The 24,663-nt window shown below is 33.4% G+C and overlaps 2 protein-coding genes across 4 annotated transcripts; one reads left to right on the plus strand and one right to left on the minus strand.

The window, feature by feature from the left end:
• Positions 1-335: 335 nt before the first annotated feature.
• LOC127840367 (putative nuclease HARBI1) lies at positions 336-17,815 on the plus strand. Its single transcript, XM_052368777.1, has 6 exons — positions 336-377; positions 1,304-1,443; positions 2,201-2,392; positions 2,982-3,054; positions 15,159-15,340; positions 16,335-17,815. Exons 1-6 carry the CDS (start codon positions 336-338, stop codon positions 16,534-16,536), a joined length of 831 nt encoding a protein of 276 aa, XP_052224737.1. The 3' UTR covers positions 16,537-17,815.
• LOC127842292 (uncharacterized) lies at positions 6,909-22,928 on the minus strand. 3 transcript variants are annotated; one of them, XM_052371723.1, is made up of 8 exons: positions 22,748-22,928; positions 22,221-22,284; positions 21,528-21,622; positions 21,123-21,198; positions 20,402-20,455; positions 19,896-20,030; positions 19,222-19,419; positions 6,909-7,233 (listed from the first exon to the last, which is right to left on the minus strand). In XM_052371723.1, the coding sequence occupies exons 2-7, from the start codon at positions 22,234-22,236 to the stop codon at positions 19,253-19,255; spliced, it is 543 nt and encodes a 180-aa protein (XP_052227683.1). In that variant the 5' UTR covers positions 22,237-22,284; positions 22,748-22,928; the 3' UTR covers positions 6,909-7,233; positions 19,222-19,252. The 3 variants fall into 3 exon arrangements, 2 of the variants coding, with proteins under 2 accessions (XP_052227683.1, XP_052227682.1); XR_008031534.1 differs by lacking the exon at positions 6,909-7,233 and having other exon boundaries at positions 18,890-19,419; positions 21,064-21,198; XM_052371722.1 differs by lacking the exon at positions 6,909-7,233 and having other exon boundaries at positions 18,890-19,419.
• Between the last annotated feature and the right edge of the window lie 1,735 nt (positions 22,929-24,663).

The raw sequence follows: 24,663 nt of genomic DNA on the forward strand, positions 1-24,663 counted from the left end.
GGTACGGTAATTTCAATAACCAAAATCAACGAATTATCGTTGTCGTCATTCTCCTTCGCTTGGGCTGTTGTCGATGGGAAAGTCGGCGGTGACGTGGGAAACTCGTGGAAAACACGTAACGTCAAAGGGACGCTGGCGTTCCTCTTCCGCTCGGACGATTCCGTTGCCTGCGAGCCGTTTCATCAACGATTTACGACTAGTTGTAAATTACGATTTACATAAATTACGACGTTTCAGTGAAATAGCGTTTCATCAAGCAAATCGTAAATTTATCTTACATAAATTTCATACATAAATATACGACTGGGTAAGGGCAACCGTAAATTAACGTAAAAATGGCGGTCGTTTTCCTCGTCGACGATGAAAGAAGACGCAAAGTACCGATTCCAAGGCTGTTTAGAGAGAGAATAGTTCTCGAAAACTTAAGAGATGAGGACATTGTATCCAGATATCGTTAAAGTAGGGGCGGTATAGAGCGTTTGGTGGTTTTGATTGGGGAAGAAATAACACCAACTTGCCGGCGATCTCATGCCATTGATCCCGTCACACAGGTATGTAAAAAGTGCGAAGAAACTTTTGATTTACGCAATTATAGTTATAAAATTGTATTTATTTTCAACCAACAAAGTAGAATTTAACCTTACAACTTTAGAGTAGTTGCCCATTACAAGTTTGTTTACATAGCAATTGACAACACACATTTAACCGCAAAACAATCAAACGATGACTTTTGTATCTTTAATGAATAAAAGCTTATATTGATAATTAGGTTTATCTTAAATTGTTGTGGTGCTTAATCATAATTATTGTTTTACTCATTTTATATTCGTCGATGTGAATTTATCGAAGAAAATAAATGAAGACTTATTTACCCCACCCGCTAATGATGACCTTGTAATACTTCTACAAGTTGTGATTGAAAAATACTTACCAAAACAACAAATGTCTTTAAAATCATAAGGTTATCCAAAGAGTCTCTTAAAATAAATTGAATGGTGATAATACCATCATGATTAAGAAAATTACTATGCATATAATTATGATGACATCAAAATACTGTTTGTGTTTGTTTCTATATTGTTTTCATTTGCTAACAATTTATTTATAAGATAATTCAATACTGCACCCAAGTCTGCAGTGCCCAATTATGCCATATAACTCTACAATCCCATTAAGATCTACCCTAAAGCCATTTAAAGTATTTATTTTTATCATATTCCCTTTTTGTGCATTTGTTCCCTTTGTTTGTTTTGGTAATGTGAAAATGAAAAATCATATATATAATTAATTCTTTTATTTATAGATTTTAGCATCATTGAGGTACCTTGCTAAGGGAGATTTTTACTCGGAAGTGGGTGATATCCACGGAATAAGCAAGTCGAGCTTCTGTCAGATTTTACAAAAGTTCATCTCAGCTGTAAATCAAAAGTTGAAAAATATCAGGTATTTGCCTTAATATTCCAGACCCATTCCAAAAATGTACTTAATGTATCATTTATTTTTGTATGCGTATAACTGTAGGCTCACAATATATGGATGATAAAGTTGTTTGTGCTATGCATAATGAAGATTCATTTATTTTAGGATAAACCCAGAGTATATCATATTTTCCATTTTCTGATGTTTTCTTCCTGATATATATATCTTGCGCTTATTTGAATCATTTTTACTTGCATGTTTGAGTTTGTATGCCCCCAGATCGCATAATCAGGGTATATTGTTTTTGGCTTGTCTGTCACTGTTTGTGTCTGTCACAAAACTTAAACCTTGGTAATAACTTTTGCAATATTCAAGATAGCAACTTGATATTTGGCATGCATGTGTATCTCATGGAGCTGCACATTTTGGGTGGTGAAAGGTGTGTGTTATCCTTCAAGGTCAAAGATATGGCTTCAAAGCGGGCAGTCGGGGGCATTGTGTTTCACAAACACAGCTCTTGTTATTTATATCATAGCAATTCAAGTCAATTCATTCTCATCGGATCATTTAAATTATTTAGAATTGAAAATGATCAAGCCTCATTAAGACCTTAACCTAAGCTTATACAAAATAATGTAATAGACTTTCATTTAAGAGCTACAACCTGTAGCTACAATATGATGATCTTAAATTGTAATAAAACTATTTTAATAATGCTCACTTAATTATTTTTATTTTCAATTTTATACTCAGTTATATAAAAATATATTTATATTTTTAGATTTCCACAAGGACCAGCTGTTCTGCTTGTCAAGCAGGAATTTTTCAGAAAATGTCAGCTGCCAAATGTAGTTGGGGCAGTCGACGGGACCCTTGTACCCATTATCAAACCTGCTGAGGCTGAAGAGGCCTATGTGTGCAGGAAGGGGTTCCATGCCATTAATGTACAGGCTGTCGTTGACGCCAACATGAGGTAAATGTAAATATAGTATTATGATTTTTTATCATCAAATAATATATAAAAGAGACATACCATAAATTGAATCAAGCGCAATTGTCATCATCAAATAGTGTTTATTTATGTGCATGCCCAAAAAACATTATGGCCCCTTTATACTTAGATAATTGAATATTAAATTAAATGACACACCCCCAAAGTATACCCTCCTCTCCATGATGGCTTACGTTATACTGTCAAGCACTCGAATAGTCGAGCACGCTGTCATCTGACAGTTCTTGTTATAAACAACTGGTGGCAAGATGAATTATAGCAGATAAATGGTCTGTTACAACATTTTACCTAACTCTTTTGACCTGTTTATTCTTTTCAGCTCAATTCAACAGTAAAAAATGCCCATAATATCTTAAAAGAAAAAAAAACATGCTGCATCTTGAGAAAGGAGAGTCAATTTTAACTTGTGTTCACAGAAGTGCCTTCATATTATTTTTCAGGACCTCCGCCATTATCAGATAAAGACATTGGCAGAGTCAATGCAAAGTATGTACTGTGGTTATCTTTAAAACCTGGTTCAAACTTACACAATCATGTACTATTCTTTAAGGTTCACAGATGTCGTGTCAAGATGGCCTGGTGCGACTCATGATGCTGCGGTGTTTGATAGCAGTGGCGTAAAGGTAACCTAGTTGCATTTATTTAATTTACCATAAAATAAAATATACTTAAGCTAGGTTGGTGAAACTTATTGAGATGCTATATCATAGACAAAGTGACTGTTCAATAAAATAGTTTAATTTACAGGAATATCTGAGCACCAATGATGTGGGTCATCTGCTAGGGGATAGCGGATATCCATTAAGGACCTACCTCATGACCCCTGTACCTCATCCCTCCAATGATGGTGGGCAAGCCTACAACGACCATTTATGTAGAGGACGGATAGTCGTAGAACGAGCATTTGGTGTTTTGAAATCACGATTTAGGTAATTTATTATATAAGCAGCGAAGTATAAGTCTCATCGCGACACTTGTCAACTTCTATATAATCATTAGTTTCAGCTTATATACTCAAATGTTTGAATTCATGACTTAATTAAGATTTTTTTTAATGAATGAGGATTTTTCCAATAATGTATATTTGTTCAAAAAACAACATTGTGCATACCAGTAACTTGTGGATTTTTGGGTTAAAATAAAATGATATTCTTATTCATTTTATTTAAACTCTTAAATATGATCTTCACTCTGTGAAAAGAGGGTTTAATGCATGTGCGTAAAGTGTCATCCCAGATAAGACTGTGCAGTCTGCACAGGCCAATCAAGGGTGACACACTCTGTTTTTATTGTATTTTTATGCCCCCTGTAGGGTGGCATATAGCATTTGAACTGTCTGGTCATTCTTCAAGGTCAAAAGTAAAAAAGTACATTCTGAGGGAACTAATAAAAGGGAAATAATTTTTAAACCTGCCAAATTATAAATTGAAATTTTATTTCAAAGCCAGCATCGTGTTTATGACAAACATCTCTTGTTCGTTTAAAGGGAGACTCATCATGACAAAAATCCTGTTATAGAGAACGTGTCTGCCCTGATTAGCCTTAACGGATTACACAGGATAATCTGGGATGACAATTTACGCACATGCATTAAACCACCTTTTTCACAGATCGTGGCCCATAAACATTATGTGTATCCTCTTTTTATATGAAAGCGATTGTTCCAGTGTATTTAAATTAAATTGGGCATAAATGGTGAATACAGAAACAAATAACATGTTTTTATAAGCTATTGACAATTTGTTTCATAGAGAAACATACTGTATTCCTTTATATTGACATCAAATGGATCTCATTGAAAACCGCAAATTTTAGTCATATAAAATGTCGAAAATTTTGGTGCAGATTTTTTAACGAGGAGTGCCCCCTGCATCTTTGAGTATCTAATTGCTATGTTAAATAAAGATTTGGGTTAATTTTTAGATGTCTGCATCGCACTGGTGGATGCTTGCCTTTCCAGCCTAATAAGTGCTGCGAAATTGCAACAGTTTGCATGCGCCTGCACAACCTGTGCTTGGAATTAAACGTCCCTCTGATAGACGAAGAAGTTGGGGACGAGATTGAGCAGGAGGTTCCAAACAATGACCAGTGCAGGGAGCAGCAGTCAACAAGAGGCAGCAGCTGATTGAACTGTTTCGTTAAATGTTAGTTCTTTTATGCCCCCCCCCCTTCGAAGAAGAAGGGATATATTGTGACGCGCTCTGAGACATAGACAAAACAAGTCTTAAAAATGTGTGTTAATTAACATCTGATAAAGACAAAACAAGTCTTAAAAATGTGTGTTAATTAACATCTGATAAAGACAAAACAAGTCTTAAAAATGTGTGTTCATTTACATCTGATAAAGACAAAACAAGTCTTAAAAATGTGTGTTCATTTACATCTGATAAAGACAAAACAAGTCTTAAAAATGTGTGTTCATTTAAATCTGATTAAGACAAAACAAGTCTTAAAAATGTGTGTTCATTTACAGCTGATAAAGACAAAACAAGTCTATACAAGGGACAAAATTGTCACAAAACCAGGTTTTCTTTGTGAAAAAAAATCTGATAAAGGGAGAAAACTCAAACTGAACTTTTGAAATGAACAAACAAAATTAACCCCCTTTGTAAGTTTGTTTTAAAAAAAAATCTATTTTTAGTCGTGGCGACCTTGACATTGGAGATATTGACGTGATTCTTTCGTGCGACACACCGTCCCATGATGGTGAACAAATGTGCCAAATGGTTTTAAAATCTCACAATGAATGACATAGTTATGGCCAGGACAAGCTCATTTATGGCCATTTTTGACCTTTGAACTCAAAGTGTGACCTTGACCTTGGAGATATCAACGTAATTATTTCGCGCGACACACCGTCCAATGATGGTGAACAAATGTGCCAAATGATTTTAAAATCTGACAATGAACGACATAGTTATGGCCCGGACAAGCTTGTTCCGCCCGCCAGCCAGCCAGCCAGCCAGCCCGCATTCGCCAATCTAATAACCAGTTTTTTCCTTCGGAAAATCTGGTTAAAAATGTGTGCTGAATGATTTCTCAGAGAAAAAGGGTTAAATGCATATGCGTCAAGTGTCGTTCAAGATTTCAAATGGGCGCAATAGGGGGCAATGTGTTTCTGACAAACACATCTCTTGTTATACTTATAAAATTGAAAATTTGTGTAAGTTTTGTGTTTAGGTTCTTTTTATTCCTAAAGTATCAAAGCTATTGCTTTCATACTTGCAACACTTACTAACTATCATAAGGGGACTGTGCAGGCAGTTATGTAACTCTGACTAGCATTTTGACAGAATTATGGCCCATTATATACTTAGATAATTTAACTTTTTTCAGTTGATAATTAACCCTTTCAGTGCGGGAACCGAATTTAAAAGGCCTTTGCAAACAGTTTGGATCCAGATGAGACGCCACAGAACATGGCGTCTCATCTGGATCCAAACTGTTTGCTATTCTGATAGTATTCTTTGAAAAAAAATGAAGAAAATGCTTATTTTACAAATTCAGCAGACGACATTTTAGCAGACGACAAATTTCCCAGCATGCAAAGGGTTACTGTAAGTTTATCCTAAATCGTTGTGTTGCTTTATAAATGATTTATGTTTAACTCATTAAAATCTTTGTTGACGTGTACTTATTGATGGCAAAAATGATGACTTATTTACACCACCCGCCAATGTTGAACGTGTAATACATCTACAAGTTGTGATCGAACAGTTCTTAATCTCAAAGATGTTGAAAATCACACGTTTATTTAGCGGGTTTCTAAAAAAAAATTGAATGGTGATTATACCATCATTATCATGAAAATCAATATGGCATCAAAATACTGTTTGTGTTTGGTATTTTCAATATTAAAGGCTTGATTGGTCTTTGTCGGCTAGGGTACTATTTGCATGTACCCCGGGTACTCTTAAGTTTCCAGATGATAACTCAAGAATTCTTACGGCTAGGATCATTAAACTTAAAAGTTACATTGATCATGACTGCCAGATGACCCCTATAGATTTTTAGATCACTAGGTCAAAGTTCAAGGTCACAGTGACTCGAAGCAGTAAATTGTTTTCCAGATGATAACGCACGAATGCTTAGGGTTAGGAAAGTTCATGGGGACATTGGTCATGACCGACAGATGACGCCTATTGATTTTCAGGACTCTAGGTCAAAGTTGAAGGTCACAGGTATTATAACGTATTCACAAAATAGGTATGAAAATCGTTTCAGATCAATAACTCGTCAAAGAATTGACCGATTGGCTTGATACTGAACATTTGCATTGGCCTTGGTATGATGCTCTGTAAAAGGTTTTTAGCTACTGTTATAAACTGTTATATATAGTTTAATCTCTAATTTAACAATGGAATTTTTTAGTATTTGTATAGACATTTTTAGCATAATAATGTGTACGGTTTTTGATAACAGTTCCAATTACACTTGTATTCAATAAATAAAACAGAAGAACATTTACATTTATTTAGAGTTTTTTCTAATATTTTTATTTAGTTTTATTATAAATTGTCAGATGAATTACAACACCATGCGGAGTTGGTATATTGTACTTCCTAAATTATTAATCTACCTGTGCAAGTTTTTAGTAATTTTATAGGCATTTTTATCCTAATGATATGTATGGTTTTTGATTACAATTGCAACTATACTTATATTCAATTAATAAAACATAAAGAACATTCACATGTATTTATTATTATTTAGAAATTACAATATACCAACTGGGCACAGTGTAATAACTCGTCTGACAATTAATAATAAAATTACATCATTTAGTTTATACGGTTCATAGAAACACTTAACACTTAACATCATCACAGTTAAAACCAATTTACAATTCGGGAAACAATTGCGCTATTTAAGAATTTCATTTTCTTTAAAGAAACCAGTTCCTCGAGATTTTTGTTAATGTCTTTCAGTATGGTATTTCTTTCTCTTGATGCAATCAGCATCTCCTCCTGGGTTTTCGTCACACTGCTCCTACATGCTTGACATGTGGCTGCAAGTAAATAAATAAAATACATTATACTTTATTCATTCAACAAAATTATATTTTAAACAAAACATATGGCACATTCATGTATCATTTGTGGTTAACACAATAATAAGACACAAAAATAAGTCTACATGACCTGGTATTGATTCTGAAAGTTATTTTATGTATTTTGAAATTTATATAGATTTATGAATTTAAACTTAACATTTGTGTGCGACACTAATGCCCAAATTACATCCTTCAGTTTAATGATGTAGAAAAATATTTTTTTTAAATACACAGACCCACAAGTTCATACCCTGGTTAAAAGGTTTATGTAATAAAGTGTAATTAAAAATACAGCAATACTTTATCTCCATATAACCAAGAGTAAAATGACAAATGAAGAAAAAATAGAAAACACAAATTGCTATATTTTAACTGTTGGAAATTATAAGTAGCCAGCTTCACAATAATTAATAGAAACAACTAATAATAACTATTTGTTGTGTCTGTCTTCTGTTTTTTGTTTTCTAATTTAACACAGCTGCTTGATGCAACTTCTGTTTGAGTTTTTAAATTTTCAGTCAATTGAAGTGGTGCAACATTTTCAGCCAGTGAAACCATTTTGTTTTCTGGAAAAGAAAGAAATCAAAACTGCATTTGTGATTGTAACACAGTTTTGCAGCAACAATTGTAATAAATCTATGTTGATTTACAATACGTATCATAAATTATTGTGGACAATTGATATATAATACAGAAAGGCAAAAAGCATTCCTACTGAAAAGGCTTTTTAAAGTAATATATAATGACATTGGCGAATATGGCAAACGACAGCAGAAGCCCTAAATAATGTTATATTGATAACTAAAACACATATAATATTGATCACTAGAGAAAAAATGAAATAAACATATGTTCAATAACTGAAGTTTTAATTGATTTTCTTGAAAAGGCTGACACAATGACCTAAACAATAAACACAATGAACACAAAATATTACCATTGTGTGTACATTGCACTTCTTCAGTCTCAAATTTCTCCTCAATGGAGGATTCTGAAAATAAAGTCAAAATGGAATCAATAAGGCAATGCAAACCTACTTCAACTATTCATATATTAATAATCCTACCAGTCAATTGTGCTCAAGGAAATGCTAGTACGTTTTCTTTTTTTTATCTTGTTCATTTCCTTGTACTCAATTAGGAGTGATATTGTATTAAAAACTACAGATTAATTAGTAAATAGTAACATATTTATGCTATTTCATAAGCTCAATTTTATAAAAGAGGGTTCACAACATTTTCATGTTGTCATTGTGTCTCTTAGATTAACAAGAGCACCGCAAATGGGATGCAAACGCTCGGCTGTGGGGGCAGTTTTTTTTTTACCTTAACCCTTGACCTTAGGGATTACATTCACTTTAACTTTTCACCACTCAAAATGTGTAGCTCCATGAATTATACATGCATGCCAAATATCAAGTTGCTATCTTCAATATTGCAAAAGTTATTAGCCAATGTCAAAGTTTTTGGATGATGCAGACGGCGGATGACGAGCTGGCTATGACAATACCTCGGGTTGTCTTCATAAACAGCCGAGCTAAAAATAAAACATGGATTTTCGCTTTTCTTAAACAATATGCTATTTTTGCTTATAGCTAACATCTCATGAGGATTTTTATTATATGCTGGTTGTTTATGTATATTAATTATTCAGATTACCTTTAAGATTGTCTAAAAAAACATCCCCCTCTGCAGTGACACCCTCAATGGACGCTTTCGGAATGACAGTCAGCACCTGAAATTGTCGTTGATCCATTTAAAAAGTTCCCTTCATAAAAGATGTAAACTTAAAACAAAAATTGATATGGGATCTAGTTAGAGTCAAAAAGAAAAAACAACAGACCTACATATTTACCTCATGGCCTGAACAAGGCTGATAGATTGTGGTAAGTTAAATGTTCAAGAACTTAATCCATAATTATAGTAATATAACTAAAAAAATTCTACTGTCAATGTTGATGTACAGAAATTTGCAATACAGTCTGGAATCAAAATTAATGAATAGGAATTATTGTCTAGAGTGAAATTCATTGTTTAATGTTCACAAATTAAATTTATAACTACCTTTTCTTCAAGTGGTGTCAACTTGTCTGGCGCAGGTCCACCACCTGTTTTTCCCACTTCCTTTTTAATTTTTTTTCTTTGGCCTTTGTGGAACTCTAACAAATATAACATTTATTTTGACTACACTTACAATAAAATGTATTTGTATCAATAAATATATAGAGGATATTTGTTGGATTCGGTGGAATATCGATTTTATTTCACGAGTGATCATAGAAAACAATATTTTGACGAGTGGCGCAGTCACGAGTGAAAATATATATTTTCTATGATCTCGAGTGAAATAAAATCGATATTCCATCAATCGAACAAATTTTCTTTTTATTTTATGTTTTTTTTCACTGTTTATTTACATTGTTAATGAGTTAAACTGGATACTTTCGCTGGATTTATGACGTCATTTCGTTGAAAAAATGACGTCATATCACACTGTTATTTTTCACTGTTTAAAACAGTGGAATACCAGTTTTATTTCACTAATATTTTTCTATAAACCACCGGAAAGCATAATATAAACATCAATATACAACAGAATTGTCAACATCATAGAAGCAATTACAAGTTATTAAGACACATGAAATTTACACTGAGGTTTAAAATACTGCATATTTATATGGCATATGGAAAAAAAAAACACTTTAATGCTTTGTTGAAAATTGAATGAAACATAAATCACACACACATACAACTTACTTTTAGGTCCACCCATTTTCTTTTTGCCTCATGCAAACTTCTCCCGGGTCCAACTGCATTTATCCTGCATGGAATTAAATAACATTGAAAACTTTTATCTGAGAAATCAATTATTTATACCATGAGACAGTAAGTAGGCACAAAGCAACTTATAACAACATCTTTAAAATTTTGGTTGCTCAGCTATAGAGAAACGAGCCCAGAACCATGTACTGTACATGTTTTTGGCATGTGTATCTTATACATTCTTGAAATAAAATATAAGATAATTGAACAACAACATTACTGACATGACATGACAATGCATTACGTATGTCTCATTCAAGTTATTGTGAGCCAGAATTTAATAATTTCCTAGGCCTAAATAAATCGATATGAAACTGCTAATCGAGCTTCAATCGCCTTTCTGCATAGAAAGAACAAAAACGACTACTCTAAGCAATATAGTTTAACTCATGAATATGAAAATATGCGATAAATTTAACTTCAACTTTAAGATCAACAAAATGAACAAGTTGTCAACTCACATTTCAATTGTTTCCTTCCAAAACAAATCCTTTTTCCCTTCCGTTACCGAAGGCGAATGACTTCCAAACAGAAGGCTATACCCTTCAACACACCGTTCGACAAGAATTGTCGTTTCCGATGCGTTCCAGTTTTTGTTTTTCATCCGTTTGACCACAGGCTCAGTCGCCATCATTACTTTAAGCGATGTTTACGTCTGCTGACAGAACGCGCGATAACTACGTCATGCATTTTTTTTAGACTGCGTCACTATGTTTATCGGTTACAAAATACGTATATTTATGTAGTCGTATTTTATGTATGTTGCATTTGCGATTTCGTTGATGGAGGCCGTTTCATTAATATTTACGTTTTTTATACGATCGTAAATTACGTATCGAATATTTAGCATTCACGCCGTCAAACGCATTTAGCAATATAACTCGTTTTTTTTCACTATTTCTTTACTTGCAAAAAATAATAGTGGCTTATAACTTACCTTGCAATTTTTACTCGCATTTTGCGAGTGTGCGAGTGTTAATTTTGAGCCCTGTGTATATGCGTGGATTACGCTGGATTTAAATGCCTCATGCCTACGGTAATTCAGTCTTATTTGTTTCAAATAATATTATGTGACATGATCGTTCGTTAGGATTTTGAATTCGTCCATTGGTCGAAGGACGAAACAGACGAAAATTAATGTCTGACGAATAATAATGGTTTCACAGCAATAAAGAATATAAATAGATACAGGTATGAATTTTTTGCAAAAACCTGCTTATCTTTTAGGTGCACTTTTTTGCCCTAACAGATGGTCTTCTTAGTACGTAGAGAACAAAATGAATTTCTTTACAAATAATTTTACTTACAAAAATCAGATGCATTATTTCATTTATTTTTGTTTTTGTATATTAACAGTTGATGTACTGAAGACAGATTGGTCAGCCAGTGAAAGATGTTATGTGGGTATTGAGAATAAATGGAATTCTAGCCAGACAAAGGACGTCTAGTTACCTCGTTTCCTGTCCATATGGAAGTGATTGTAAGTGTTATAGTTTCTATTGAGCAGCAGAATTAATAATTGAATTGAAATCAGATCCTGGAAATCTAGTGACAAGATCCAAATTGTCAAGGTGACATTGACTGCTTGGAATAGTTGTCTAGAGAGTAATGGTAACAGAACTTAAGTAAGACACTATACAGACCTCCATCATGTCTTGGTGGAAGTGACTGAGGTTGGAATAGTTGTCAAGTGAGCAGCAGGAATTGAACTCAAGTCAGCCACTGGACCTGTACTGACCTCCAACTTGTTGAGGTGGAAGTAACTGCAGCTGGGATAGTTGTCAAGTCAATACTTACAAGCCAAGTCTTGTCAGGTAAGATACACTTGATATCAATAACAGCCACAGCCTCAGTGGCATGCAGCCCAATCACAGATTATGAACTGTGGTTTAAGTTCTAAGGTATGGGATATTGTGATAAGTCATTGTCTGTTGTCAAATGTGTGTTGCCTGTCATTCAAGTACCACTTTTGACTCTTGACATCTTCCTTTTAACCACAAGAAAATGTGTAGATGTCTTTGCAGTCTTTACCCAATAGAGAAGAAATCCATATTTGATACTGTGTGTTGGAAATTTGTGTTGAACATTGAAGTTTAAGACAATTATTTATTAATTCCAGATAATAGCAAGTTGTTCTAAGCAATTCATTATCAAGCCTGTTATTTATCACCAATATTAATGTGGTCAAATTATTTTGAATGAGTATTTCATAAATTCAATATTATATATATATATTTACCTCAAACATCATGTTTATGACTTTAGTTTATGTCTAAAAGTATATTCAGTTTGTATTTCAGTTTAATAAAGACATTAAGAACTTCTACAATTCCATGAAGTGAAATTAAGTAATATTTCCTGGACAAACAGAGAAGTTTGGTAAAAAATTTAATTATCAGTTATCTCCCTTGGACTGGCATTACTCGTATAATATGTCACTTCCATTTCCAAATGTAGCATGATACAACAAGGGAGGTCACATTTTCGTTGTTGACAAAAAGTGGTTTTTTATTACTTCACTTAACATGAGTCTAACTAACGTTTAAGAGCTCTTTTCTAGTTGGATTAAACAGTCTGAAATCACCCACTCCAGAAAGTCGAAACACTTATCTGACAGAACATTCAATTCCATGTTACATACAAGCTATTTACATCACAAAAATTGTAAACCAAAAAGATTGGAATATTTGTTTTCACGGTTATAGACAGTGTTCCTGATTGAAATCAACGTGCTATTGCTTGAAAATCATTTATTTATTGGTATACACAAGCAATGTCATTATGTGGTAGAATATTTGCAGAAATAAGAATTTTGAAAACATTTTGTGCCTGTCAACATTTTCCGATTGGTTTCGGAAGTTGCCGATCGTATTTATATACACTGTATTGATAGACATAGGCCAAAGGACAGAATATCCTTCATATTTCAAGTGTGTCGGCCTTGATATTGTCACTTTATTAAATGAGAAGCAAAATCATACATGTACGTATCAACCCGTTATAGTCAGTAACATTAAAATATTTTTATGTCCCCCACTTTAGTAGTGGGGGACATATTGTTTTTGCCCTGTCTGTTGGTTGGTTGGTTGGTTGGTCTGTTGGTCTGTTGGTTGGTCTGTATGCGCCAACTTTAACATTTTGCAATAACTTTTGCTATTTTAAAGATAGCAACTTCATATTTGGCATGCATGTGTATCTCATAAAGCTTCACATTTTGAGTGGTAAAAGGTCAAGGTCAAGGTCATCCTTCAAGGTCAGAGGTTAAATATAGGTGGCCAAAATCGCTCATTTTATGAATACTTTTGCAATATTTAAGATAGCAACTTGATATTTGGCATGCATGTGTATCTGATAGAGCTGCACATTTTGAGTGGTGAAAGGTCAAGGTCAAGGTCATCCTTCAAGGTCAGAGGTCAAATATATGTGGCCCAAATCGCTTATTTTATGAATACTTTTGCAATATTGCCCATAATATCTTAAAAGAAAAAAAACATGCTGCATCTTGAGAAAGGAGAGTCAATTTTAACTTGTGTTCACAGAAGTGCCTTCATATTATTTTTCAGGACCTCCGCCATTATCAGATAAAGACATTGGCAGAGTCAATGCAAAGTATGTACTGTGGTTATCTTTAAAACCTGGTTCAAACTTCTCATCGGATCATTTAAATTATTTAGAATTGAAAATGATCAAGCCTCATTAAGACCTTAACCTAAGCTTATACAAAATAATGTAATAGACTTTCATTTAAGAGCTACAACCTGTAGCTACAATATGATGATCTTAAATTGTAATAAAACTATTTTAATAATGCTCACTTAATTATTTTTATTTTCAATTTTATACTCAGTTATATAAAAATATATTTATATTTTTAGATTTCCACAAGGACCAGCTGTTCTGCTTGTCAAGCAGGAATTTTTCAGAAAATGTCAGCTGCCAAATGTAGTTGGGGCAGTCGACGGGACCCTTGTACCCATTATCAAACCTGCTGAGGCTGAAGAGGCCTATGTGTGCAGGAAGGGGTTCCATGCCATTAATGTACAGGCTGTCGTTGACGCCAACATGAGGTAAATGTAAATATAGTATTATGATTTTTTATCATCAAATAATATATAAAAGAGACATACCATAAATTGAATCAAGCGCAATTGTCATCATCAAATAGTGTTTATTTATGTACATGCCCAAAAAACATTATGGCCCCTTTATACTTAGATAATTGAATATTAAATTAAATGACACACCCCCAAAGTATACCCTCCTCTCCATGATGGCTTACGTTATACTGTCAAGCACTCGAATAGTCGAGCACGCTGTCATCTGACAGTTCTTGTTATAAACAACTGGTGGCAAGATGAATTATAGCAGATAAATGGTCTGTTACAACATTTTACCTAACTCTTTTGACCTGTTTATTCTTTTCAGCTCAATTCAACAGTAAAAAATGCCCATAATATCTTAAAAGAAAAAAAACATGCTGCATCTTGAGAAAGGAGAGTCAATTTTAACTTGTGTTCACAGAAGTGCCTTCATATTATTTTTCAGGACCTCCGCCATTATCAGATAAAGACATTGGCAGAGTCAATGCAAAGTATGTACTGTGGTTATCTTTAAAACCTGGTTCAAACTTACACAATCATGTACTATTCTTTAAGGTTCACAGATGTCGTGTCAAGATGGCCTGGTGCGACTCATGATGCTGCGGTGTTTGATAGCAGTGGCGTAAAGGTAACCTAGTTGCATTTATTTAATTTACCATAAAATAAAATATACTTAAGCTAGGTTGGTGAAACTTATTGAGATGCTATATCATAGACAAAGTGACTGTTCAATAAAATAGTTTAATTTACAGGAATATCTGAGCACCAATGATGTGGGTCATCTGCTAGGGGATAGCGGATATCCATTAAGGACCTACCTCATGACCCCTGTACCTCATCCCTCCAATGATGGTGGGCAAGCCTACAACGACCATTTATGTAGAGGACGGATAGTCGTAGAACGAGCATTTGGTGTTTTGAAATCACGATTTAGGTAATTTATTATATAAGCAGCGAAGTATAAGTCTCATCGCGACACTTGTCAACTTCTATATAATCATTAGTTTCAGCTTACATACTCAAATGTTTGAATTCATGACTTAATTAAGATTTTTTTTAATGAATGAGGATTTTTCCAATAATGTATATTTGTTCAAAAAACAACATTGTGCATACCAGTAACTTGTGGATTTTTGGGTTAAAATAAAATGATATTCTTATTCATTTTATTTAAACTCTTAAATATGATCTTCACTCTGTGAAAAGAGGGTTTAATGCATGTGCGTAAAGTGTCATCCCAGATAAGACTGTGCAGTCTGCACAGGCCAATCAAGGGTGACACACTCTGTTTTTATTGTATTTTTATGCCCCCTGTAGGGTGGCATATAGCATTTGAACTGTCTGGTCATTCTTCAAGGTCAAAAGTAAAAAAGTACATTCTGAGGGAACTAATAAAAGGGAAATAATTTTTAAACCTGCCAAATTATAAATTGAAATTTTATTTCAAAGCCAGCATCGTGTTTATGACAAACATCTCTTGTTCGTTTAAAGGGAGACTCATCATGACAAAAATCCTGTTATAGAGAACGTGTCTGCCCTGATTAGCCTTAACGGATTACACAGGATAATCTGGGATGACAATTTACGCACATGCATTAAACCACCTTTTTCACAGATCGTGGCCCATAAACATTATGTGTATCCTCTTTTTATATGAAAGCGATTGTTCCAGTGTATTTAAATTAAATTGGGCATAAATGGTGAATACAGAAACAAATAACATGTTTTTATAAGCTATTGACAATTTGTTTCATAGAGAAACATACTGTATTCCTTTATATTGACATCAAATGGATCTCATTGAAAACCGCAAATTTTAGTCATATAAAATGTCGAAAATTTTGGTGCAGATTTTTTAACGAGGAGTGCCCCCTGCATCTTTGAGTATCTAATTGCTATGTTAAATAAAGATTTGGGTTAATTTTTAGATGTCTGCATCGCACTGGTGGATGCTTGCCTTTCCAGCCTAATAAGTGCTGCGAAATTGCAACAGTTTGCATGCGCCTGCACAACCTGTGCTTGGAATTAAACGTCCCTCTGATAGACGAAGAAGTTGGGGACGAGATTGAGCAGGAGGTTCCAAACAATGACCAGTGCAGGGAGCAGCAGTCAACAAGAGGCAGCAGCTGATTGAACTGTTTCGTTAAATGTTAGTTCTTTTATGCCCCCCCCCCCTTCGAAGAAGAAGGGATATATTGTGACGCGCTCTGAGACATAGACAAAACAAGTCTTAAAAATGTGTGTTAATTAACATCTGATAAAGACAAAACAAGTCTTAAAAATGTGTGTTAATTAACATCTGATAAAGACAAAACAAGTCTTAAAAATGTGTGTTCATTTACATCTGATAAAGACAAAACAAGTCTTAAAAATGTGTGTTCATTTACATCTGATAAAGACAAAACAAGTCTTAAAAATGTGTGTTCATTTAAATCTGATTAAGACAAAACAAGTCTTAAAAATGTGTGTTCATTTACAGCTGATAAAGACAAAACAAGTCTATACAAGGGACAAAATTGTCACAAAACCAGGTTTTCTTTGTGAAAAAAAATCTGATAAAGGGAGAAAACTCAAACTGAACTTTTGAAATGAACAAACAAAATTAACCCCCTTTGTAAGTTTGTTTTAAAAAAAAATCTATTTTTAGTCGTGGCGACCTTGACATTGGAGATATTGACGTGATTCTTTCGTGCGACACACCGTCCCATGATGGTGAACAAATGTGCCAAATGGTTTTAAAATCTCACAATGAATGACATAGTTATGGCCAGGACAAGCTCATTTATGGCCATTTTTGACCTTTGAACTCAAAGTGTGACCTTGACCTTGGAGATATCAACGTAATTATTTCGCGCGACACACCGTCCAATGATGGTGAACAAATGTGCCAAATGATTTTAAAATCTGACAATGAACGACATAGTTATGGCCCGGACAAGCTTGTTCCGCCCGCCAGCCAGCCAGCCAGCCAGCCCGCATTCGCCAATCTAATAACCAGTTTTTTCCTTCGGAAAATCTGGTTAAAAATGTGTGCTGAATGATTTCTCAGAGAAAAAGGGTTAAATGCATATGCGTCAAGTGTCGTTCAAGATTTCAAATGGGCGCAATAGGGGGCAATGTGTTTCTGACAAACACATCTCTTGTTATACTTATAAAATTGAAAATTTGTGTAAGTTTTGTGTTTAGGTTCTTTTTATTCCTAAAGTATCAAAGCTATTGCTTTCATACTTGCAACACTTACTAACTATCATAAGGGGACTGTGCAGGCAGTTATGTAACTCTGACTAGCATTTTGACAGAATTATGGCCCATTATATACTTAGATAATTTAACTTTTTTCAGTTGATAATTAACCCTTTCAGTGCGGGAACCGAATTTAAAAGGCCTTTGCAAACAGTTTGGATCCAGATGAGACGCCACAGAACATGGCGTCTCATCTGGATCCAAACTGTTTGCTATTCTGATAGTATTCTTTGAAAAAAAATGAAGAAAATGCTTATTTTACAAATTCAGCAGACGACATTTTAGCAGACGACAAATTTCCCAGCATGCAAAGGGTTACTGTAAGTTTATCCTAAATCGTTGTGTTGCTTTATAAATGATTTATGTTTAACTCATTAAAATCTTTGTTGACGTGTACTTATTGATGGCAAAAATGATGACTTATTTACACCACCCGCCAATGTTGAACGTGTAATACATCTACAAGTTGTGATCGAACAGTTCTTAATCTCAAAGATGTTGAAAATCACACGTTTATTTAGCGGGTTTCTCAAAAAAAATTGAATGGTGATTATACCATCATTATCATGAAAATCAATATGGCATCAAAATACTGTTTGTGTTTGGTATTTTCAATATTAAAGGCTTGATTGGTCTTTGTCGGCTAGGGTACTATTTGCATGTACCCCGGGTACTCTTAAGTTTCCAGATGATAACTCAAGAATTCTTACGGCTAGGATCATTAAACTTAAAAGTTACATTGATCATGACTGCCAGATGACCCCTATAGATTTTTAGATCACTAGGTCAAAGTTCAAGGTCACAGTGACTCGAAGCAGTAAATTGTTTTCCAGATGATAACGCACGAATGCTTAGGGTTAGGAAAGTTCATGGGGACATTGGTCATGACCGACAGATGACGCCTATTGATTTTCAGGACTCTAGGTCAAAGTTGAAGGTCACAGGTATTATAACGTATTCACAAAATAGGTATGAAAATCGTTTCAGATCAATAACTCGTCAAAGAATTGACCGATTGGCTTGATACTGAACATTTGCATTGGCCTTGGTATGATGCTCTGTAAAAGGTTTTTAGCTACTGTTATAAACTGTTATATATAGTTTAATCTCTAATTTAACAATGGAATTTTTTAGTATTTGTATAGACATTTTTAGCATAATAATGTGTACGGTTTTTGATAACAGTTCCAATTACACTTGTATTCAATAAATAAAACAGAAGAACATTTACATTTATTTAGAGTTTTTTCTAATATTTTTATTTAGTTTTATTATAAATTGTCAGATGAATTACAACACCATGCGGAGTTGGTATATTGTACTTCCTAAATTATTAATCTACCTGTGCAAGTTTTTAGTAATTTTATAGGCATTTTTATCCTAATGATATGTATGGTTTTTGATTACAATTGCAACTATACTTATATTCAATTAATAAAACATAAAGAACATTCACATGTATTTATTATTATTTAGAAATTACAATATACCAACTGGGCACAGTGTAATAACTCGTCTGACAATTAATAATAAAATTACATCATTTAGTTTATACGGTTCATAGAAACACTTAACACTTAACATCATCACAGTTAAAACCAATTTACAATTCGGGAAACAATTGCGCATTTAAGAATTTCATTTTCTTTAAAGAAACCAGTTCCTCGAGATTTTTGTTAATGTCTTTCAGTATGGTATTTCTTTCTCTTGATGCAATCAGCATCTCCTCCTGGGTTTTCGTCACACTGCTCCTACATGCTTGACATGTGGCTGCAAGTAAATAAATAAAATACATTATACTTTATTCATTCAACAAAATTATATTTTAAACAAAACATATGGCACATTCATGTATCATTTGTGGTTAACACAATAATAAGACACAAAAATAAGTCTACATGACCTGGTATTGATTCTGAAAGTTATTTTATGTATTTTGAAATTTATATAGATTTATGAATTTAAACTTAACATTTGTGTGCGACACTAATGCCCAAATTACATCCTTCAGTTTAATGATGTAGAAAAATATTTTTTTTAAATACACAGACCCACAAGTTCATACCCTGGTTAAAAGGTTTATGTAATAAAGTGTAATTAAAAATACAGCAATACTTTATCTCCATATAACCAAGAGTAAAATGACAAATGAAGAAAAAATAGAAAACACAAATTGCTATATTTTAACTGTTGGAAATTATAAGTAGCCAGCTTCACAATAATTAATAGAAACAACTAATAATAACTATTTGTTGTGTCTGTCTTCTGTTTTTTGTTTTCTAATTTAATACAGCTGCTTGATGCAACTTCTGTTTGAGTTTTTAAATTTTCAGTCAATTGAAGTGGTGCAACATTTTCAGCCAGTGAAACCATTTTGTTTTCTGGAAAAGAAAGAAATCAAAACTGCATTTGTGATTGTAACACAGTTTTGCAGCAACAATTGTAATAAATCTATGTTGATTTACAATACGTATCATAAATTATTGTGGACAATTGATATATAATACAGAAAGGCAAAAAGCATTCCTACTGAAAAGGCTTTTTAAAGTAATATATAATGACATTGGCGAATATGGCAAACGACAGCAGAAGCCCTAAATAATGTTATATTGATAACTAAAACACATATAATATTGATCACTAGAGAAAAAATGAAATAAACATATGTTCAATAACTGAAGTTTTAATTGATTTTCTTGAAAAGGCTGACACAATGACCTAAACAATAAACACAATGAACACAAAATATTACCATTGTGTGTACATTGCACTTCTTCAGTCTCAAATTTCTCCTCAATGGAGGATTCTGAAAATAAAGTCAAAATGGAATCAATAAGGCAATGCAAACCTACTTCAACTATTCATATATTAATAATCCTACCAGTCAATTGTGCTCAAGGAAATGCTAGTACGTTTTCTTTTTTTTATCTTGTTCATTTCCTTGTACTCAATTAGGAGTGATATTGTATTAAAAACTACAGATTAATTAGTAAATAGTAACATATTTATGCTATTTCATAAGCTCAATTTTATAAAAGAGGGTTCACAACATTTTCATGTTGTCATTGTGTCTCTTAGATTAACAAGAGCACCGCAAATGGGATGCAAACGCTCGGCTGTGGGGGCAGTTTTTTTTTTACCTTAACCCTTGACCTTAGGGATTACATTCACTTTAACTTTTCACCACTCAAAATGTGTAGCTCCATGAATTATACATGCATGCCAAATATCAAGTTGCTATCTTCAATATTGCAAAAGTTATTAGCCAATGTCAAAGTTTTTGGATGATGCAGACGGCGGATGACGAGCTGGCTATGACAATACCTCGGGTTGTCTTCATAAACAGCCGAGCTAAAAATAAAACATGGATTTTCGCTTTTCTTAGACAATATGCTATTTTTGCTTATAGCTAACATCTCATGAGGATTTTTATTATATGCTGGTTGTTTATGTATATTAATTATTCAGATTACCTTTAAGATTGTCTAAAAAAACATCCCCCTCTGCAGTGACACCCTCAATGGACGCTTTCGGAATGACAGTCAGCACCTGAAATTGTCGTTGATCCATTTAAAAAGTTCCCTTCATAAAAGATGTAAACTTAAAACAAAAATTGATATGGGATCTAGTTAGAGTCAAAAAGAAAAAACAACAGACCTACATATTTACCTCATGGCCTGAACAAGGCTGATAGATTGTGGTAAGTTAAATGTTCAAGAACTTAATCCATAATTATAGTAATATAACTAAAAAAATTCTACTGTCAATGTTGATGTACAGAAATTTGCAATACAGTCTGGAATCAAAATTAATGAATAGGAATTATTGTCTAGAGTGAAATTCATTGTTTAATGTTCACAAATTAAATTTATAACTACCTTTTCTTCAAGTGGTGTCAACTTGTCTGGCGCAGGTCCACCACCTGTTTTTCCCACTTCCTTTTTAATTTTTTTTCTTTGGCCTTTGTGGAACTCTAACAAATATAACATTTATTTTGACTACACTTACAATAAAATGTATTTGTATCAATAAATATATAGAGGATATTTGTTGGATTCGGTGGAATATCGATTTTATTTCACGAGTGATCATAGAAAACAATATTTTGACGAGTGGCGCAGTCACGAGTGAAAATATATATTTTCTATGATCTCGAGTGAAATAAAATCGATATTCCATCAATCGAACAAATTTTCTTTTTATTTTATGTTTTTTTTCACTGTTTATTTACATTGTTAATGAGTTAAACTGGATACTTTCGCTGGATTTATGACGTCATTTCGTTGAAAAAATGACGTCATATCACACTGTTATTTTTCACTGTTTAAAACAGTGGAATACCAGTTTTATTTCACTAATATTTTTCTATAAACCACCGGAAAGCATAATATAAACATCAATATACAACAGAATTGTCAACATCATAGAAGCAATTACAAGTTATTAAGACACATGAAATTTACACTGAGGTTTAAAATACTGCATATTTATATGGCATATGGAAAAAAAAACCACTTTAATGCTTTGTTGAAAATTGAATGAAACATAAATCACACACACATACAACTTACTTTTAGGTCCACCCATTTTCTTTTTGCCTCATGCAAACTTCTCCCGGGTCCAACTGCATTTATCCTGCATGGAATTAAATAACATTGAAAACTTTTATCTGAGAAATCAATTATTTATACCATGAGACAGTAAGTAGGCACAAAGCAACTTATAACAACATCTTTAAAATTTTGGTTGCTCAGCTATAGAGAAACGAGCCCAGAACCATGTACTGTACATGTTTTTGGCATGTGTATCTTATACATTCTTGAAATAAAATATAAGATAATTGAACAACAACATTACTGACATGACATGACAATGCATTACGTATGTCTCATTCAAGTTATTGTGAGCCAGAATTTAATAATTTCCTAGGCCTAAATAAATCGATATGAAACTGCTAATCGAGCTTCAATCGCCTTTCTGCATAGAAAGAACAAAAACGACTACTCTAAGCAATATAGTTTAACTCATGAATATGAAAATATGCGATAAATTTAACTTCAACTTTAAGATCAACAAAATGAACAAGTTGTCAACTCACATTTCAATTGTTTCCTTCCAAAACAAATCCTTTTTCCCTTCCGTTACCGAAGGCGAATGACTTCCAAACAGAAGGCTATACCCTTCAACACACCGTTCGACAAGAATTGTCGTTTCCGATGCGTTCCAGTTTTTGTTTTTCATCCGTTTGACCACAGGCTCAGTCGCCATCATTACTTTAAGCGATGTTTACGTCTGCTGACAGAACGCGCGATAACTACGTCATGCATTTTTTTTAGACTGCGTCACTATGTTTATCGGTTACAAAATACGTATATTTATGTAGTCGTATTTTATGTATGTTGCATTTGCGATTTCGTTGATGGAGGCCGTTTCATTAATATTTACGTTTTTTATACGATCGTAAATTACGTATCGAATATTTAGCATTCACGCCGTCAAACGCATTTAGCAATATAACTCGTTTTTTTTCACTATTTCTTTACTTGCAAAAAATAATAGTGGCTTATAACTTACCTTGCAATTTTTACTCGCATTTTGCGAGTGTGCGAGTGTTAATTTTGAGCCCTGTGTATATGCGTGGATTACGCTGGATTTAAATGCCTCATGCCTACGGTAATTCAGTCTTATTTGTTTCAAATAATATTATGTGACATGATCGTTCGTTAGGATTTTGAATTCGTCCATTGGTCGAAGGACGAAACAGACGAAAATTAATGTCTGACGAATAATAATGGTTTCACAGCAATAAAGAATATAAATAGATACAGGTATGAATTTTTTGCAAAAACCTGCTTATCTTTTAGGTGCACTTTTTTGCCCTAACAGATGGTCTTCTTAGTACGTAGAGAACAAAATGAATTTCTTTACAAATAATTTTACTTACAAAAATCAGATGCATTATTTCATTTATTTTTGTTTTTGTATATTAACAGTTGATGTACTGAAGACAGATTGGTCAGCCAGTGAAAGATGTTATGTGGGTATTGAGAATAAATGGAATTCTAGCCAGACAAAGGACGTCTAGTTACCTCGTTTCCTGTCCATATGGAAGTGATTGTAAGTGTTATAGTTTCTATTGAGCAGCAGAATTAATAATTGAATTGAAATCAGATCCTGGAAATCTAGTGACAAGATCCAAATTGTCAAGGTGACATTGACTGCTTGGAATAGTTGTCTAGAGAGTAATGGTAACAGAACTTAAGTAAGACACTATACAGACCTCCATCATGTCTTGGTGGAAGTGACTGAGGTTGGAATAGTTGTCAAGTGAGCAGCAGGAATTGAACTCAAGTCAGCCACTGGACCTGTACTGACCTCCAACTTGTTGAGGTGGAAGTAACTGCAGCTGGGATAGTTGTCAAGTCAATACTTACAAGCCAAGTCTTGTCAGGTAAGATACACTTGATATCAATAACAGCCACAGCCTCAGTGGCATGCAGCCCAATCACAGATTATGAACTGTGGTTTAAGTTCTAAGGTATGGGATATTGTGATAAGTCATTGTCTGTTGTCAAATGTGTGTTGCCTGTCATTCAAGTACCACTTTTGACTCTTGACATCTTCCTTTTAACCACAAGAAAATGTGTAGATGTCTTTGCAGTCTTTACCCAATAGAGAAGAAATCCATATTTGATACTGTGTGTTGGAAATTTGTGTTGAACATTGAAGTTTAAGACAATTATTTATTAATTCCAGATAATAGCAAGTTGTTCTAAGCAATTCATTATCAAGCCTGTTATTTATCACCAATATTAATGTGGTCAAATTATTTTGAATGAGTATTTCATAAATTCAATATTATATATATATATTTACCTCAAACATCATGTTTATGACTTTAGTTTATGTCTAAAAGTATATTCAGTTTGTATTTCAGTTTAATAAAGACATTAAGAACTTCTACAATTCCATGAAGTGAAATTAAGTAATATTTCCTGGACAAACAGAGAAGTT

Source organism: Dreissena polymorpha, chromosome 8 (assembly GCF_020536995.1).
Source record: "Dreissena polymorpha isolate Duluth1 chromosome 8, UMN_Dpol_1.0, whole genome shotgun sequence".
Classification (NCBI taxonomy): Eukaryota; Metazoa; Mollusca; class Bivalvia; order Myida; family Dreissenidae; genus Dreissena; species Dreissena polymorpha.